This window comes from Rhodamnia argentea, chromosome 5 (assembly GCF_020921035.1).
Source record: "Rhodamnia argentea isolate NSW1041297 chromosome 5, ASM2092103v1, whole genome shotgun sequence".
NCBI classification, from domain to species: Eukaryota; Viridiplantae; Streptophyta; class Magnoliopsida; order Myrtales; family Myrtaceae; genus Rhodamnia; species Rhodamnia argentea.
Window position 1 is genome coordinate 27008591 of NC_063154.1, and position 20749 is coordinate 27029339.

Consider the following 20749-nt stretch of genomic DNA (forward strand, 5'->3'; position numbering starts at 1 on the left):
CTCCTCCATCTTCGTCGCCATCTTCTTCTTTGCTTTTCCTTTCGTCGGTGGGATGGAGACGCGAGTGGAGTGAGAAGTGGAGATTTATAGTGGGGATTCGCCTCCTATGTTGAATCCTTCGTGCACGCCGTTCAAAGTTTTGACCGCGAGCAACTTGAGCCGAGTTTGAGCGGCTCGAGCATTTTCAAATCGGCTCGAGCCGAGTCTGAAAATACTTCATTTGGCTCGTGTTCGTGACAAGGAATCGAATTTGGTCGGGTGAAATGATCATGTCTTTTGATTATAATTTACATTTTAATTCAGGTCTAGGTTCGACTAACTGCGAGCTTAGACTGCAATTATCGACTAGGTCGAGGTGGGGCTCGAGAAATCGAGCTTGACCGATTTGGGATCTTATACATCAAGTCGAGTCGAGTTTAACAATTAAGTTATATCAACTCAATTACACTTTAGTCGTTATATTCGGAAGTCTGCATAAGTCATTTTATCGATTTTTTTTAACGGTAGAATTGTATAAGTTCGATCAAATAAAATGGAAAGTTGACTTGAACACACGCGCACATATGTGGTTACGTTTGGACAATGGATTAAGCACGATCTTGGCCTGCCATTGATCACCTCTAGTTCATATCATGTCAAATTGGAGAGAGAACTAGGATGGAGTGAGTACTTTAAATAGGCGCACAAATTTTTTTGGGACAGTGACACAAATGATATTTGAACTATGACTTGATGTACAATGTGGTTTATGAACGTTAGCCTAATGTGCAGAGTCGTCCCTAAACTTTTAAATTATTTAATATGATCCATGAACTTTTGATACATGTTCAATTTAATCCATAAAATTATATCAAAATTTCAATATTGTCTCTGAACTCGAATCAATGGAAGAACAATATTAAACATTTTTGGACTAAATTAAACATGCACCAAAAGTCTAAGAATGATATTGAACAAATTGAAAGTTCATATATCACATTGCACATTAAGCTAAAATTTGTGGACCGCATTGAACAAATTGAAAATTTATGGACCAATTTATCATTATTTCAATTTTTTAAGCAAGTAACTTAATGGCTCAATTAATCTTGATAAGAAAATCAATGAATAATGACAAATTGAATCTATTATATTGAAATAAATTTATTCAGAAGATATAAGAAGGCGTGCTTTAGTTTGTTGATGAGAGTTATAACTCGCTATTTATATTACCAGGTGGTACAAATGGTTAATTATCTAACTTATACGTCCATCAAAATATCTAGAGATAATTCATTATATTTTCCTTAAAACTTGGAATGGTTGGGTCATAAAATCAAATTGCTCCGAGACTATCCATTTTTATGTGTGTTTGGCTCAATATTTTGAAAGCCCCTTAGGAAATTTTTAAGGTATTTGGCAACTATTAAGGGGCTTTATGGTGAAAGTTGACATTGGGAAGGCTAAAAGCTCAATGCTGGTAGAGACTAACGTTAAGCTTTCAGCTATGTTGAAAGCCCCATTAATGGAGTTTTTACTATTTTGCTCTCAAAACCTTACTAAAAAACCAATTTTACCCTCTTGAAAAGCAAAGCCCTTGTCAACTATTTATCTTTTTAAGCAAAGGCGATCGACGAGGGCCAATGAGGTCACCCAACCCAGGTGGCAATTGCATGGTCACAATACCTTAGGTCGTGTCGGGGTCACCTGACCCTCACTAGGAGTCACCGCATCGGATCTAGCTCGCTGGCAGCTTAAGCCCTTAGGGTTTCATTTTTTTCCACTAAAAAAAAAAATAATGCAGTTAAAGCCCTTTGCATTTTTTTTTTGCCTAACACTACTTAATCCAAAGTTGTTTTTCAAAGGATTTTTTTACCGAATATCATTTGTATATTCCTTAAAGTAAAGGCATTTGCATTTTCTTAAAGCCCGTTGCCAAAGCCGAACCAAATATAGCTCGATTAGTTTGCATCTCGAGTCTAAATTTGACCGGCATCATATAAAAAGAAGGGCCTAACACCAAAAAAAGCCCCCAACTTAGTCTCTATCCCAATTATAGCCAAAATTTTTTTTGTCTTATAAAAAATCCCCAACTTTAGCGTTTGTCTCAATTATATTCAAAACATTTTTTTTGTCTCGTAAAAAATCATTAACTTTTATTTTAGTCCTAATTCTACTAGCATGATATGCAAACCCCCCCCAAAGCAACTTTAGCATTTGCTCTTATTATATAAAAAAAAATTTTGTCTCATAAAGAACCCATAACTTTTACTTTTGCATTAATTTTACCACCATCAGCCTTCCATCCATAATCACCATTAGTTAATCTCACATGGCTCGAATTTTCTCCTTGGACTTACCAATAAATCTTCGAAATTTGAAAACAATAGATTTCGGGGATGGTGAGATTTAAGGTCATTTTGTTCAAATAATTAGATCTCCATTGGGCTATTGATTGCTTAGGAAAATCTAAAACGTGTTATCTTGATCGACTCTGTATCTCCTGGCAATGTAGGAGAAGTAGTAATAGAAGAGAAGTTGCGAGATTTTTTCATTTCACTTTGCTGAAGTACAATTTTATTAACGACGTGGGAATGCCACGTAGGGTGAACTAACGATATTTATGAACGAAAGGCTAACGTGGTGGATTTGGGATAAAAGTAAAAGTTTGGAGCAAACACATATGCTAAAGTTAGGGATTTTTTTTTTTTGTATTAGGTTGATAGAATTGGGAAAAAAAAAATTGAGGGGTTTTTTGGTTATTAGGACGGTGGAATTTTGACAAAAATAAAAGTTAGAGGTTTTTTATATGACAAAAAAAATTTCGATATATTTGGGACAAGTGCTAAAGTTAAGAGGCTTTTTTTTAGGTAGTTAGCCACTACCAATGAAATTTTGAGTGGGAAAAGTCTTCCAATACATCATTAAATCCTCCGCTCTCGTTAAAAGCCCTCCAAATTTTTCTCTCCTTCCTCGTTGCTGTCTGCAACTCGATCACAAATAACAGATTGGCTTCAGCTCTCGACTACTTCAATTTTGCCCTTTACCTACTCCATTTTTTTTTATTAATATTCAATTATCTAAGAAGTATATATTTATTTGTTTTTATATCTTTGGCAAGGCTTGACAATGTGCTGCACAAAATCACAAAATTATCTCGCATAAAATCAACGAACTTGGGTTCACTTTAATTATAATTAAAAGTAGACATTTTGGCACTTACATTTAACGTTGCTATTATTTGCACATTTATTAATTTCTAACACGGCATGAGAATACATAATCTATCCCATACTGAATTTAATAAAGTAGGCACATTGTAAAAATCATGTTAGGTATCTCGAAAAAGCGTTGGACGATCAATTTTGGTCTTCGAGTTTAATCGCATCGTCAAAGTTCATCAATTTAATTCAGTTAATTAAGTACATTTTTTCCATTTGGAATGGCGTCCTTGGTTTTTTTTATCCATCCTATCTCTAAATCTTCTCTTTCTGACTTTTGCTCTGCCTCTTTTCAGGGAGGGGGAATCAAACCCCACACATATGATACTAGCATCCCCGTCTCAACCCCTTTACCAGCAAGGCCGCATGATTATTGGCAATGGCTTCTTTTTTTTTTTGGACAGCGCTATTTCCACTCTCATTTTGGCTAAGTCACTCTTTTTTGCTAGTTAACTTACTAAAATACCCTCATCTTTCTTCAATCAAATGTTTCTTTTTTTTATCATGCTAATCCACAAATCTACCTTTATTTTTAATCGATCTTGATACAAAGAGAAAAGTAAAATTGATCACAAAATAGAAAAGATTAACTTTCTAAAAGCATAATAAAATGTCAAACATATTTGCATTTAGATATGTATTAACAAAGTATAATCACATAAAGGAAAAAATATGAAATTTTGAGTTATGCAACTCTTGATATAAAGAAAGGAATTAATATCGATTGTAAATTCAATCTCATAGCAAGTGGATCAACTTACGCGAGTTTGAAAGTGCAGAATGTGCAAACAAATTTTCAACCCCATCTTGCAATTCATATTAAAATGTGAAAAGCTAAAAAATGGCATAAATAAGCGATTTGTAACTTTAGAGACCTACAAGTCTTTTTGAAAATTACCCACAAGATCAAAATCTGCTTGATAATTATATTGGACTTTAAATTTCAACGGTGAAATAAAGTTTCTCTCAAACCATTTCAAAAAGAAATAGACAGTTAATTGTGTGTTCATGAGCCGTTATAATTAGAAATTTCTAAAATTTTATATACCTTTTCTAATTAGAAGCATGAAATCATAAATTAAGAATGACGAACTTCTCTAAGAAAAGTGATAACATGATGTATTATAGAATGATATTTTATTGGGTGTAATTTGACATTTATATTGTGAATTTGATATTTAAAAAGGAAAATAGAAATAAAAGCTGCTATGTTGGTTAAATTGATTAAAAAAAGAAACAATAACTTGAAGAGGGGGAAGGGTATTTCGATTTATTGATTGAAAAGAGGAGTGCCTTAGCCAAAATATGAGTGAAAATAGCGCCGCCTTTTTTTTTAGTCGAAAGCAAGATTCCATTCATTAATCTAAATAATACTTGAGAGGTACATAGAATGATAAATACCAGAAAGTAAATAACAAAATACATTATGCAGCTACGAGAACACTCTTATCATTTAAAAATAGAGTTGTCACCATAAAATTTTGGTAGTCAATTACCAGATTCAATGACGAGCACACACCAAAAACTCCTATATCAATCGCAACAGCTTGTGGTGCGTGTTTACGTTCCCATCACCATGGCCGAGCAGTAACACCAATATCAATACGTTGAAAGAACACATATCAAGTGTAAGGAACTCCCATATCTATATCTAGATCTAGTTCGGGAGAGTAAAATCTCTAAATCTAGACCTGAATGTAAATTGAGAGAGGAGAGTAGCCTAATTTCGAAGAGTGTATGGAGCCATGTCATGAACATCCTCATCGATGGCTATTGATTGGACGAATGATCGAGTTGGTCTCCACATTCATCCAAGATTAGCTGCAAAAATTATTCACACTCACAAACTCCCAAAATAGAATGAAAGAGATAAGGAAAGACAATCACAAACTCCCAAAATGGAGTGGGAGAGAAAAGGAAACATAATCTAAGTCTAAAAAAAGCTTGAACTCCAATAGATGATCTCTAAATATTCGGCGCTCGAATATGCTCGAAATCAAGTAGAAATCTTGAAGGTGAGAGACAAAGAGGTAGAGAAATAGAAAAGGTGGGGTAGGCGGAGAGGGAGAGAAGAAGTAATCTTTTGTCACCTTGCAAAATTACTTCTCAAACCGGAAAAAAAAAGAAAAGAAAAGAAAGAGAGAAAAAAGAAAACACCACTAAGAAGTATGCTCCATGACTTGCTTTTACTAGAAAGATTACGGACAAAAAGGATCAATTACGCATTTCTTAAATTGTATATTTCCTTTCAAGGTTTTTTACTAAAATATCATTTCGATGCATATAATTTTTACAGAAATAATTAGAGTTATTAGATATATTGCTCTTTAGATCGCGCCAATGCCAAAGGCACAGACAGACTTGAGGAGCGAATATGATTTTATGTTTGTTCTTTTAATTTCATAAATCATACTTTTGATCCTTTTTTTTTAGGAGAGTTTAATTTTGGTCTACTTTTTTTATATTTATTTCGCCATAATTCTATTTTTTCTATTCATATCCCCCGCAAGAATTCTTCCGTCAAACCTTCATTCAAGTTAGTCAGCACCTGTCGTGGATATGCGATCCTCACTTTTGCAGGTCTTTAGATGCAAATTTACAATTTGATCATTTCATTTTGGGGAATGTTCAAGTTTAGTCTTGTATTTACTTTCGTAAGAGAAATAGCCTATCTATCATTTTCCAAAAGGAGTCTAATGGAAATGTCAAATCAAGAAAAATGGCCTAAATTATTATGTATTTTTTTTTTTTGGATCGGGAAATTATTATTTTTTAGTTTAATCAAGTGCGTTTTAGAGGAGCAATGTTTGATTGCACCAGATAATAAATGATCTCAAAACTTTGTTCCAATATATAATATCGTCTCTGGACATTATTAAATGAGGTCCCTAAACATTTGCCTAACGTGCAATGTCGTTTCTTAATTTTAATTTATTTAATGTGGCCTTTGAAATATGTTCCAATATTTAATATGGTTTTTGAACTTTTTACATAATTCCATATAGTTTACCAATAGATTAGGGAGTGCATTGAACAAGTTTAAAGTTTATGGAATATATTGTACATTGGGTCAAAGTTCATGGACCATACTAAATAAATTAAAAATTAAAGGACATCATACATATTGAACTAAAGTTCATGGACCAACTTTTGTTCTTCATCACCTCGATCAAGGAGATCCTTTCATGGCTACTCCCACTTGTAGAATTGACGTGTGCACTGATGCGATTCTGTGTGTATGTAGTTGACAATAATGAGATACATGAACTTATATTTATGAACAACGACACCAAAAATGCCAAAATTTGTGTACGACGCTCACTTAGTTGCCAATTTTTTTTTGGATCACTCAATTGCCAATTTTTTTTGAAAAATAACTATTTGAGTGCCAACTCCAATAAGTTTGCTGAAAATCTTACATGGCATCTATTTGGCTTGCTGAAGGATTAAAGACAGCAACAAAAGAAAGCTAAATGGCGATGGGGGGGTCGCCGAGCCGGGCCGGTGGTCGGTGACCCCCACCGACCGTTGTCGAGGGCTTATGAAGCATCGACACTCTTCGGAGGCCTCCGTGTCATGTCGAACATTCTGACACTCCGACACTCTCTAACACGCGACAGACACATGGCCGGCGCTCCGGACACGGTAGCGACACGCAAGTCAAGTATTCCGACACACTATTTTAACACGTGCGAGGTCAATTTTAAGCATTTTTAATAATTTAAGTGTCAAATGTAAATTTATATCTACATCATCGATTTTTTATCAAAATTAGTCGGATAGATTCAATTGACAAAATGTGAAATTTTAGATATTTTTCTTTTGGTCTTACAACTATTGTCAACATGACTCACTAAGTCCCTCACGTGTCATCAAGCACAATAAATTAGCACTGACATGAATTGAGTAGTGAATGAATTAAGCCCGAAAGAGGAGCAAGTCAGGCCATGTTTGATGAGATCAAATTATGGATTAGCGAGTAATGTAGATTATACTTTAGAACTTCAAAAGCATGTTATGATGTAAATATAGTTTGTCATTTGTATACAGATTATTTCTCGGTATGGAGAAGAACAATAATAATTTCCATAATTCTCTCGCTCACGATCAATCGATATCTCTTTTTGGCGTCTATCAACCATGAAGGGTGAAAAAACTCAAAAAAATAAAGTAAAATGTAGTGCACAAGAATAAATACTTTGATCATTTAAGCAATTTGGAGTTAGCAGAAATCCCAGTACTACTTAATTGTACATCTTAGCTACAATAATTTCTTTTTTTGGGGGGTCATCCCTCCCAAGCAAAGTGTTACAATAGAACAATTTACCGTATATGGCCCGAAGTGTTCATCCGATTAATAAATTAAAAATCCGGATTAGCATGGCGAATTATTTTTATCCTAAATTGTAGGAGGAGGAGACCTTTGAACCATGCTACAAACCGTTACCCGTGTTAATAAAAAGAGAACAACACGCGGTCTCGATTGGCAAATTTTCCGACAAAATCTTCTCGCGATTGTGATCGCATTCGTCCGAATCACGTCCTCATATACCATAACCAACTCGACCGAATAACACATCGTTCTACTTCAAAGTGCAATCGGAACAATATGAACTAAATCGAGCGCGAGTCGTCAGCAAGCCGGGTTTAGACAATTCAGAGGTGACTCAACTCATTATTGAATACACGCTCACACAAAGTTGTTTCCTTCCTCTGCAAGCCATTGTTTCACGTGATATCCTTTTAACCTTTCACAAGCTTCCTTTGAAATTGACTAATGCAACTTCTGGTAAAAGGGATTAGAGGTGGAGATGCTAGTATTATATAAGCGGAGTTTGCGCTATGCAAAAAGTCAAAATAAAAATCAAAGAGACGAGAGTTAGAAATTGGATTGACAAAAAAAAATTGAATTTGAAAGAGGTATCTTCATCAATGGGATGAATCCGGCAATTAAAGAGTCAGATTTCTTGATCCTTTTTGGGGCCCAGGAACCATTTTTGTTTCTCGGAGAAATCAAAGTCTATCCAAACTATGATTTAGTGTGGGCCACCTCAACTTGTACAACAGAAAATCAAAATGTTGTTAATTGAGGTTCCGTTTATTTAACGAAAAATTTAAAATTTGAAAAACATTTTTTATAAAATAATCGCTCGAATTGCTAATAAAAATAAATGAATACAAAATATTTTCATTACCCGTGAAAATAGTTAGGTATAAATTGTTATCGACTTTGAAATAATTTTTTTAACCAATTTTCTTTAGAGATATAACCAATCATTTTTCGGAAAATATTTTTCAAATCTTAAATTTTTCGCGAAACAAATGCACCCTAAATTTGTCGACAAGTCACTCTCTGATGTTGTTTGCATTTTAGCGCTTAATATGATTTGTCGAATTACCCCGATACATGTGGTCACCTCTTGCACGGCGTGATTTTGCTTGTGGTATTGTGGAGAATCTTGGCCAGTCCAACAAATCATTGTGCATCCTTATTTCTTGTTACCCAAATATTGCTAGCATAGTTAAGTTCCCTTATCCATAATATCTGGTTCGTAGAAATACAGGATTCTCTCACGTTTTTGTTGAGTTTCTAATCGACCCACAAAAATAAATTAGTGGCTACTCCAAAATAAAACTGATTTGCATATTAAGAACTTGAACAAAAGTTGCAAGTTCGTAAGAGCTTAGAAAAGCTTGAGCTATGTTTAGGCTTAGTAATCCATAAACAACACCTAGGTGGTTCACCCGAAGGGTAGGTCGCGATACTTTCCTATTGGTGGTTCACGTTTGGGAAGGTCGCGACGATAGAGAATGCTGAAATATTCTAAATGTTTTTTTTTTTCATGTTATGCTTGTTTAAGGAGAAGACTTGCTACTTTTACTCACGCTGGATGTATTAAACTTATGAATGCAAATTCACTGGATCTTTTTTCCTTATGGCGTATATAAAAAATTGTCTGAGAGATCTTGGATTGTCTGAATTTGAATTCCAATGTGATGATGTATTCAAGGCGTATAGTTTAGTTGCCTTGCATATTTCTTGAGAGTATAAAAATCTGCACATACAAACGGGGCCACGTGTTCATTTGAGTCCCGTCCTCTCAAGAGAACACGAGACATGTTTGGTAAAGAAGCTCCACATGACATGTCCTCTGAAGCAAGCCATGTGAGAGAGAGAACTAAGTGGTGGCTTTTTGGATCTCCTTGGGAACGAAAGGTGTTTCCGTTTTGCCCGATACATTTCGGGCAATGTGGATAGCAATAATGTGTGAATATGGTGCTCAGTTTCTTTAGAGTGAGTTTGGCGATGATTCTGTTCAGAATTAATTTTTTCTGATCATATTCTCTAGGTGAATTTTAGAGAATCAGCACGCGTTTGGTAATCGCACAAAATTTCTGTTCTTTGGAAGAATTCTCTTCCTAATTTTTTAATTCAAGTCAAATAATTATGTCTTGTCACTATAACGTCAACCTATATAACATCCATTATTAATATATTTATTTCGTGGAGCATGAAGACATATGCAAGATCCTTTAGAAAGAACATATGCTTAATAGGTAGTTTGCACTTAAAATTTTTCAATGAATTTATAGTTAAATTAGCTTATGAAAGAAGTTTGAATAATCCCTAGACTGCTCCATGATGGTGTTGATCATGTAGAGACGGATTGAACATAAGCTCAATGGTACTGCTCCACGAAATTTGCACTTAAATTACTTGTTATGATAAATATAAATGTTGCAAAGTATTTGAAAAATAAAATTACAAGATTTGAAAACACAAAGTCATCGAATTGAATAATGTAGATGTGTCAAATGGGTGGGTCGGGTTCGGGTCGGGTTGAATATGGTTCGACCCATATTGGCCCACTTAACCCGTTTTGATCCATTTTTATGCAGTACAAATCTAACGACTCATACCCGATCCAAACCATACCCGACACGACCCTACCCCTATGATTTAAACTCTTCTATATTTAACCAAATTATGAAATATTTATTTCTTATAATTTGTTAAGAAAAATGATATTGCTAAAATACTTTCATGCAATACAAATCTAGTGAAATTTTTAATTTGTTTCAAAATGTTAATTTTTTTTGAAATTTTTTTATCTTTTGTAAAAACAATAATTATTTTTTTAAAAGTATTCTTTATTTTAATTTTATTTTCTATTTTCTTGTGCTTTTTCTTCGGCAGCGGAGGCGGATTGCAGCGGACGGTGATTGTCGGGGCATATGGCGGCATCATATGGCGACATATGGGGGTGGTGGAACTAGCTGGTCGAGCGTTCTTCCTTAATGCTTCGTTGTTTTGGGTCGAGGAAATAAAATGAGAGCCTTCCTGAGCCTCTTACTATGTTAGTCTTGTTTCTAAAAAATAATTCTGGAATAAAGAGTCATTTTTTTTATTCTTGTCTCTGCTTCAAATCTATTCTTGAGAACAAAATCAGAGAATTTGAGAATCAAAATCATTCATGTTACCAAACAAATTTATCACATTTTTCTGTTTAGGGAAATAAAATCAGAAAATAAGAATCATTATCAAACAGGCCCTTAGTTTCTCATAGCTTTCTAGCATATTTAGGATGTAAGTTGATTTCCAACAAGGTTCCGTTATGGACTCACTTAGAGCCTGCCAGCTCTCTAGTTGTAGCATTGTCGTGCACATGTGCTTGCCGCGGCGGTGGGGGGTTGAGCATATTTGGCCTCGGCCAAAATTGGACTTTCATGCCCTTCTTGTGATGCATACCAATTACATATCTCTTGCTTTGCACAGACATTTATAGAGATGCATACTTTCTGGCTATGTTGCACTGGCATGACATGCGACACGAGACACGACACGGCACACGTAGACACATAATTTTTCAAAAAAATAGAGAATTTCGACACGTTGGGACACGTTATTTATTAAATATATGTTTTTTATATATGCATGATAAATTATCATAGATATATAAAAATATTGGCGGTGAGTTTCTTCTTCGTCTATTAGGGATTCATTAGGTTTTTTTGGATTGGTTTGGTATATTAATTTTGGAGTGGTTGGATATATGACTTAAGTAAACATATATATATATTTATAGATTTGCATGTTGATCCCTAATTTATTGAGAATGCTTAAAATTAATCCCGTACATGTCGAAATAGTGTGTTGGGATGCTGGACTCTCATGTTGCTAGCATATTGTCGAATATCTAAATTCGATCCTATCAACGATGCAAGAAAGTAATGGAAATTCGCACAACACAAGAATTTACGTGGTTCGGCAGCGGAGATGTTCCGCCTACCTACGTCCACGGGGAGATGAGATCTGTTTCACTAATAACGTAGAAAAGTGTACAGCTGCTCTTTCTCACACCCTCTCTATTATAGAGACCTGTTTCGCCCTAAACATATATAGCGAAACCCTACATGACACAAATTACAAAATTGCCCACATAGCCTAAAATATTTAATTTTCCCATAGAAATCCTTCTATAACCGAACATAAAACGCCTCACGTGGGCGGCGCCCCTCGCGACCCCCGCGGCCCCCCGGACCCCCGCCCGCTCACCGGGGAGCGGGACCCCGTTGCTGTCCGGTCGTAGGGGGCCTTTCGGAACCGCCTCATAATCTCTTCAATAAAGTAATACAAGACATCAACCTCAACAATCTCCACCTTGGCTTGGATTACGTAAAGCCACCTGTGAAAGAATATGAAATATATAGATGTCTTCATCCTCGTACCTCCATAAGAGGTACACTCCCGCACTCATTGAGTGCGTCCCTCACCTTCAACAGCGAGTTATATTAATTGAGCCCAAACAGGACCCAAACTTCTCAATAGTGATCGGCTTGGTAAAACAATCTGCAAGATTGTTATTCGTGTGAATCTTCCTCAAGTGAATGCTGCCATCCGACACAAGCTCCCCGATTTTGTGAAACCTCACATCTATATGCTTTGTTCTTGCATGAAACACTTGATTCTTGGCGAGATGTATGGCACTTTGACTGTCACAATGTAACACCGCACCTGTTTGCTCTAAACCCAACTCACGAACCAACCCAGTCAACTAGAGCCCTTCCTTAGCAGCCTTCTGGAATCGCCATGTACTCTGCCTCTGTAGTAGACAATGCAATTGTGGATTGGAGCATCGCCCTCCATGAGATAAGTCCACCAGCTAATGTAAAGACATATCCTGTAGTAGACCTCCTCCTGTCTAGATCACCAAGAAAGTCCGAATCAACATATCCCGCTAGCTCCTTTGAACCTCTGTCGCTACCGAACATAATACCCAAATTCCCCGCCGATATCTAAAGATCCACTTGATCGCATTCCAATGCTCCTTCCCTGGATTACTCATGTATCTGCTAACAATACCGATCGCATGAGATAAATCTGGCTTGCTACACACCATAGCATACATGAGACTCCCAACTGCGCTAGCATAGGGAACTCGAGACATCTCCTCAATCTCCTCATGTTTTGTGGGGCATTGCTTTCGTGATAACTAAGTGGCTAGCTAATGGTGTCCTCACTTCGGTTTAGCCTTATTCATGTTGAAACGCTCAAGCACCTTTTCAACATACCTCTTTGAGATACCCAGAGTTTACCCGCACTTCTATCTCTATGAATTTCCATACCAAGGATCCTCTTAGCAGCACCAAGATCCTTCATCTCAAACTCATTATTTAATAAGGACTTTAAAGAGACAATATCATGCATATCCTTAGCAACAATGAGCATGTCATCAACATAAAGCATCAAAAGAATAATCGAATTATCATCCGACACTTTAAAATAAACACAGCAATCATACTCACTTCTCGAATAGCCAATTTTCACCATAAAAGAGTCAAAACGCTTGTACCATTGTCTCGGAGATTGCTTAAGGCCATAAAGTGACTTCTTTAGCGGACAAACGTGATCTTCCTTTCCTGGCACTTTGAACCCTTCAGGTTGCTCCATGAAAATCTGTTCCTCTAAGTCTCCGTGAAGAAACGCCGTCTTCACATCAAGTTGCTCCAGCTCAAAATCAAACATGGCTACCAAGGCAAGTAGAACCCGAATGGAAGTGTGCTTTACTACTGAAGAGAATATTTCATTATAATCCACCCCTTCCTTCTGTGCATACCCTTTAGCTACAAGTCTAGCCTTGTACCTTACCCGCTCATTCTCAGACACTGCCTCTTTCTTGCAAAAGATCCATTTACACCCAATGATCTTTCGCCCTTTAGGTTTCTCCATAATCTTCCAAGTCCTGTTTTTCCGTAAGGATTCCATTTCTTCCATCATAGCCGACATCCATTTATCACTATCAGCATCGGATATCGCTTCCCGATAAGAAGATGGATCACTTGTACCTCTTGTAAGGGCATAAGCAACCATATCCTCAAACCCATATCTCGCAGGTGCTTTGTGAGTACGTTTTCCTCTACCTTCTACGATGGTGTAGGTATCTTCTACCGTCTCCCGTGATTCTGGTGAGTTACTAGATGATTCCCTTCCTTCCGCTATTTTTGGTTCACCCGACTCCACCCGCAAGATCCTTCTTCACCTCGCCATCCGCATGTGAACCCGTTACTTGCCTTCATCATGTCGGATTCATTAAAGACAACGTCCCGCTAACCACGGTCTTCCGTGCATTTGGATCCCATAGCTTGAATCCTTTCACACCTTTCTCATAGCCAAGAAAGACGCACTGCTTAGACTTTGAATCTAACTTGGAACGATGTCCACTTTGTACATGAACATAGGTTGGACAACCAAATACTCTTAAACGAGAATAGTCAATCGGATTACCCGTCCACACCTCCTCGGGAACTCGCATTCAATGGATGTAGATGGAGACCCGTTAACGAGATAGCATCTTGGATTAACCGCCTCGGAAAATTTTACTCACCGCATTCAACCTCATACTCCGAGCCCTTTCCAAAAGTGTCCTGTTCATCCTCTCGGCCTACACCGTTTTCTTGTGGTGTATCGATGTTGTGAAGTGACGTGTGATCCCTTCACTCTACATAGTTCTAGGAATGGTGTGTACTCGTATTCCCCTCGTTGTCCGTTCTCAAGCACTTTAACTTCTTTCCTCATCGCCTTTCTACTTGACCTTCCACTCTTTGAATTTGGAGAAGACTTCGTTTTTCCGTTTCATGAAGTAGACCCAGACTTTCCTTGAGTAATCGTCAATGAAGGTCACAAAATATTCGGCTCCACCTCTTGATTTGATCGGTGCGGGACCCCATACATCGCTATGTACATAATTAAGTACATCCTTGCTCGTATGCTTTGCGCTTCGGAAACTAACCCTACTCTGTTTCCCGAAAACGGAGTATTTGCGGAAGTTCAATTTGCAGCTTTTGACACCTTTTAACAGCTTCCTTTTATGAAGCTCCATCATGCCCCTTTCACCCATATGCCCTAACCGCATATGCCACGGATGAGTGTCATTTGTATCGGACTATTGTACGATGATGCTCCACTGATACTATGTAGGACTGTATAAACTTTTCAACTCTCCTTTCATGACAACCATAGCTCCCTTGATAACTTTGAGAACTCCACTTTCTGCTGCGTACTTGTAGCCATTCACATCAAGCGCACCCAAAGATATCAAATTTTTCTTTAGATCTGGAACATGCCTTACATCCACCAAAGTTCTGACTATACCATCAAACATTTTGATTTTAATAGTCCCTATTCCAATGGTTTTGCAAACCGCATCATTCCCCATTAGAACAGATCCGCCACTATATGATTGGTATGAATCAAACCAATCCCTATTCGGGCACATGTGATAAGAGCATCCGGAATCTAAAATCCATGAATCAACGAACCGATTCTTACTTGATGATATAGAGAGAACATCTCCATCATCGCCGTCCGAGCTATCAGCCACACTTGCTTGATCCGAAGTTTTCTCGTGCTTCTTCAAGTCTTCCTTTCTCTTATAACAGTTTCTTTTCGGATGGCCTTCCTTTTTGCAATAATAACAAGTGAATTTCGTTTTACCCCCTCTTGATTTCGATCGACCCTTATTCCCGGATCCCCACCGGATTGTTCTCCCCCGTCTCTGCTCCTTGACTTTTCCGAAGAGACCTCACCCGTGCCGTAGCACCGTTAACCCTCTTTCTCGTATCATTAGATAATAGGGCAGCAGTGACCTCATCCGTCTCAAGCGTCTCTTTTCCATACAAGAGTGTCGTCACCAGATGATCATAAGATGCCGATAGCGATGATAGCAGTAATAGGGCTTTGTCTTCATCTTCCATTGAAACCTCCGGACTTGCAAGTTTACTCGGAATCTGATTGAACGTGTTAATGTGTTCTAACAGATCCGAGCCTTCCTCCATCTGTAGAGAGTATAACTGTTTTTTAAGAAAATGTTTGTTCGTTAAGGACTTGGTCATGTAGATGCTCTCAAGTTTCGCCCACACCTGCGGAGCCGAATTGAGATCCACCACATACTGCTGAACCTCATCGGATAGGTTCAATCGAATGGCGCTTACCGCCCTTTCCTCCATCTCCGCCCAATCTTCATCACTCGTTTTCGGTTTCTTCCCTTTCCCCACAGATTTCGACAATGCCCCTTGAAATCGAAGATCCATCATTCTTCGTCGCCGTAGAGTGAAGTTGTTATTTCCATTAAACCTCTCGATGTCGTACTTGACACTCGAACCCTTTCCTGCCATCTTGATAGCTTGCCGAACCTCGGCTCGATACCAATTATCGAATATCTAAATTCGATCCTATCAACGATGCAAGAAAGTAATGGAAATTCGCACAACACAAGAATTTACGTGGTTCGGCAGCGGAGATGTTCCGCCTACCTACGTTCATGGGGAGATGAGATCTGTTTCACTAATAACGTAGAAAAGTGTACAACCGCTCTTTCTCACACCCTCTCTATTATAGAGACCTGTTTAGCCCTAAACATATATAGCGAAACCCTACATGGCACAAATTACAAAATTGCCCACATAGCCTAAAATATTTAATTTTCCCATAGAAATCCTTCTATAATCGAACATAAAACGCCTTTGGAGCTCGCTTGCCCCCGACTTGACGCTACGGGCGGCGGCCCCCTGGACCCCGCCGCTCACCGGGAGCGGGACCCCTCGTCGTAGGGGGCCTTTCAGAAGCGCCTCATAATCTCTTCAATAACAGAATACAAGACATCAACCTCAATAATCTAGAGTGTCGACTACGTGTTGGTCATATGTCGGGGAGTGTCGGAAAGTGTTGGAGTGTTGGAGAGTGTCCGACATGAGACGATAGAGAGGCCTCCGAAGAGTGTCTGTGTAACATAGCTTTTTGTCTGTGTTTTTTTTTTTTATCAGTTTTATCTGGGTCATTACTTTCTTTTTTATGAGAGAATTCAAATTGAGTGGATTATAATCTGAAAGTTAAGAGAGAGAGAGAGAGAGAGAGAATTCGGTTATGGACGTTGACAAGCTAAGCACCCATAAGCACGCGAAGAGCGAATAGCCAGACAAAATAGCTGGCCTCCTCGTCCTCTCCTCTGTTGCATTATAAGCACCACCCCACATTGAAATCTCATCTTTTTTTTTTTTTTCCCAATCTTCATGTTTCATTAGGACACCATCCATACTCGTCCGAACGGGGCGAGGGTTTCGAGCGATGGCTAGGTATCGTTTGTCCGAGGCCGTGCATGGGATGAAGGCCCCGCTGATGATGGTGGCCGTCCAGATCGCATTGGCCGGAGCCAACGTACTTAGCAAGCTCGCAGCAAGCGACGGGATGAACCTGATGCTCGCCGTCGCCTACAGCTTAACTATTGCAACGGGCGTCATGGGCCCTATAGCTTTCTTCTTAGAAAGGTTACACACATGCCCACACTCGTTCTGTTAAGCCAAATTTTCTGGTCGTTGTGATACCAATTGATTCTAATTTGTATGTGTATCTGATTTTGTGTTTCGACGTATAACAGGAAGAAGAAGCCAAAGATAACGTGGACGGTACTTGTGCAAGCCTTCTTTTGTGGCCTATTTGGGTAATCCTAGAACCCATGTTTCCATATACACGAGTAGAACTTTTACTTGGGCAAAATTTCTGGTCTTTTGTTGTTGACTAGGATTGAAATGAGTTGCAGGGCCTCAATGTTTCAGAATTTGTACCTAGCAAGCTTGTCATTGACATCGGCAACCTACGTCTCGGCCATGGCCAACCTCGTCCCGGCCGTAACCTTTGTCTTGGCTATTTCTTTTGGGTATATACAGGATTTCCCATGCAATAATTCAACAATTGTTCATCGAAGTGAAAATTGACAGAAACAAAATGTTCACCTAAGGAAACATTTTGGCCAGGCTCATTCCATGGATGACTTACATACGTGCGCACTTAACATGGTCGATTACGAAATCATTGTGAGGACACTTACCGTTCCTCGACATGTGGTTTTTCTTTCGTGTTCGATCTAAGTTTAGGTTGGAGAAGGCGAGGCTGAGGACGGTTGCAGGGAAGGCAAAAGCCGCGGGAACATTAATGGGGATTGGCGGGGCGATGCTGCTCACCTTCTACAAGGGCGTGGAAGTCAACCTCTGGTCAACGCACGTGAACCTATTGCACCATGCGGCGGCGACCCAGCAGCGCCCGGAGGGTTCGAGCAATCGCCTCCTTGGCTCGCTTTTGGCCGTGGCCAGCTGCTTCTGTTGCGCTTTGTGGTTTATCGTTCAGGTGGGAGTCTTTGCCTTTTTTCTTTTGACGTACGTCTTCACTGCCTGAGATCTCTCTAGCGTGATTCACCTCTTCTTTTCAAGGTTCGTCTTCATTATTGTGTATCGGATCCAAAGTATCAAAGTTTTTTTCTTTTTTTTTTATATGGTTCTATCCTGTCATATTATACTATACAAGTCACGCTATGTGCACTATGTACAGTGTACATATTGTGAAAACTTGCTCTCTCCTCATGCGTCTCCACCCCACTCTACCCGAAGGTGGGGATTTGAACCCTCCACCTCCCTCTTCCAAAATAGAAAGAGCGGTCACTGAAGCAATTCCCTAGTGATTAGATATCAAAGTTAATTGAGTGGTTAAGTGTGCTCGGTTAGGATGCGTGCTTTCTCTATTTAAAACCCGATATCTCTCACCCAAAGGGACCTCGTTCAGTTCTTTCTTCGAAATAATTAATAGTTGACATAGTTGAAAAATGAGGAAAAATATTATGACGTGCATGTGGCTAATTGCGATTTGTCGAACAAGGCCAAGATGAGCGAGGGGTTCCCATACCATTACACGAGTACCATGTTGATGTGCTTCATGGGATCAATCCAAGCAGTGGCTTACGCATTGTGCAGAGAGAGGGATTGGAGCCAATGGAAGCTCGGATGGAACATCGGGCTCCTTACCGTATTATACTCGGTACGCCCACCAACAAACAACTCTTTGATGCTTCGTGTGATCCTTAAGAGCTTAATGTGGATTGTCGAATAGCCCTTGCATGAGTCGTGTTAGCTGACTGTGAACTTAAGCTGTTAAATGAAGGCATGGTTTAATATTTTAATTACTCTAACAGTGACCCACAACGTCTCGGGCGGACACGGTTTTTGCTTGTGGGTGTTGGTAGGGGATCGTTGCTTCCGGGTTGTGCAATGTTTTGGTCGCATGGTGCGTACGGATGAGAGGACCGGTGTTTGTGTCGGTTTTTAATCCTTTGATGCTGGTGACCGTGGCCTTGGCAGGGTCCTTCCTTTTGGACGAAAAGTTGCACCTGGGAAGGTACATACACACACGGATATCTGATTGTTGCACAAGGAAGGCCTTCAATTACTATGTTAATACTGAAAAATTCCCCCTTTTGTTTTGATGGCAGCATCCTTGGGTCAGGGCTCATAGTGCTGGGTCTTTATGGGGTGCTGTGGGGCCAAAGAAAAGAGATGGAGGGTGTGGTGGATCAGTCAATGCTGCCGTCGAGCAGCCGCTCCGGTGAATCTCTACCCGGCGATAGCGATTCCGAGAGGATGAATCGTCATTGAGAGGAAATATCCCCGAGACGAACAAATATGTCATATTTTGCCCCATTGATCCCCTGCAATTCATTCAACCACAGTCAACAGAAAAAGACCAAGAAACTTCCCCATGCATAAACACCTCAGTTCTTCCACATATATCTAGTAAAAGTCTCTTTTATGAGAAATAGTCTAGTAAAGGCTGTACCTTGTCAGCTGCAGTACATGGAAACATGGCTCTTTGGCTGTTTTTGTTAGTGCTAAATTATAGAACTTTTACCCAAATAGCCCACAGAAGAAGGCTTGCCCAAGCACTGTCCACGTTATTTGGCCTCCTCTTCCTATTATAAACCGAAGCACAAAATCAGTAGTAGCTGTGCACATTAGAATTTGGTTTAATAAGAGAAAGTGTGCTGTGTGTGACCTTTCTAAGAAGAGAGCCAGAGGGGCCAGGAGGGCGGTTGTGAAGATGAAGTGGTAGGCGACGACGAGCGTCAGGTTCATCCCGTCGCTCGTGGCCAACTTGTACAGTATGTTGATGCCGGCGAACACGGCCTGGACGGACCCAATCATCAACCGGGGTGGCTTAACTTCGTGCACGGCCTCCACCAAACGACACATCGCCATCGCTCGAAATCTCTCTCGTGTCTTCTTTTGAGATTTCGGTTCTTGAACGTTGGCTCATTGTGCAATATCATTCATGAATTTTTAATTTTATTAACGTGGTACTTGAAATTTGTTCTAATGTTCAATGTGGTCCATGAATTTTTTTTTAAAAATTTTCATATTCTCTAGGGTCTACATTGAATATATACCAATAGTTTAGAGATCACATTAAACAAATGAAAAATTCAGGGATCACATTATATGTTGGGCAAAAATGCAAGGACCACATTAAATAAATTAAGAATTCAGGAATGAAATTGCACATCGTGTAGGACACAAACGAGGCGTGCCCAATGATCGCCATAACTAGACTCAGAAACATGCTACATCATAGAGGAAAAGGATTGGTGTACACCTGGTTTAGAATCCACCTTGATATGGAACAACGATGATTCTTGAAACCCAAAAGCTTCTTCTCTATTCCCTCTTTATTACGCTGGCTGAATGAGAAAATCACCAAAGAACGAAAAGGTGCGTTATAATTTTTGTGTTAGAGGGCTCAAGGAGAGGCTTGAACTTATTTATAAAGTTTCTGACTATGAGCCCTCTCATTACGGGCCAGGCTTAATCCGGCACACATTAGCCAGGCTTTATTAAACGGATTAAGAATTCTTATATCTTATCTTATTAGACCAACTCATAAAATGATAAATAATTAAGGATAGCTCACATCAAGAAAACTCTTATACATTTGACTAGAGTTCATGAACCATTTGAGCTATTATCCCTTTGTTCACCGTCATCTCGGTCAGGAGATGTTTTTTTTTTTAATATTATATGGTAAAGGTAAGAATGGTCAGGAGATGCTTTCATGCCCACTCCAACTAAGAAATGTAAATACTAAATTGATGTGCACGCGGCGCTCCCGTGCGGTCTGCTAAAAAATTATACCTCTAAATTTTGTATATATGCAGTTGGCAATACTGATGTAC

General features: G+C 38.9%; 1 protein-coding gene across 1 annotated transcript; it reads left to right on the top strand.

Annotated features, from left to right (window-relative positions):
- The first annotated feature begins 16857 nt into the window (after positions 1-16857).
- LOC115732710 (WAT1-related protein At1g68170-like) lies at positions 16858-19178 on the top strand. Its single transcript, XM_030663394.2, has 7 exons — positions 16858-17024; positions 17135-17197; positions 17297-17413; positions 17631-17880; positions 18406-18564; positions 18770-18921; positions 19016-19178. Exons 1-7 carry the CDS (start codon positions 16861-16863, stop codon positions 19176-19178), a joined length of 1068 nt encoding a protein of 355 aa, XP_030519254.2. The 5' UTR covers positions 16858-16860.
- Positions 19179-20749: the final 1571 nt, after the last annotated feature.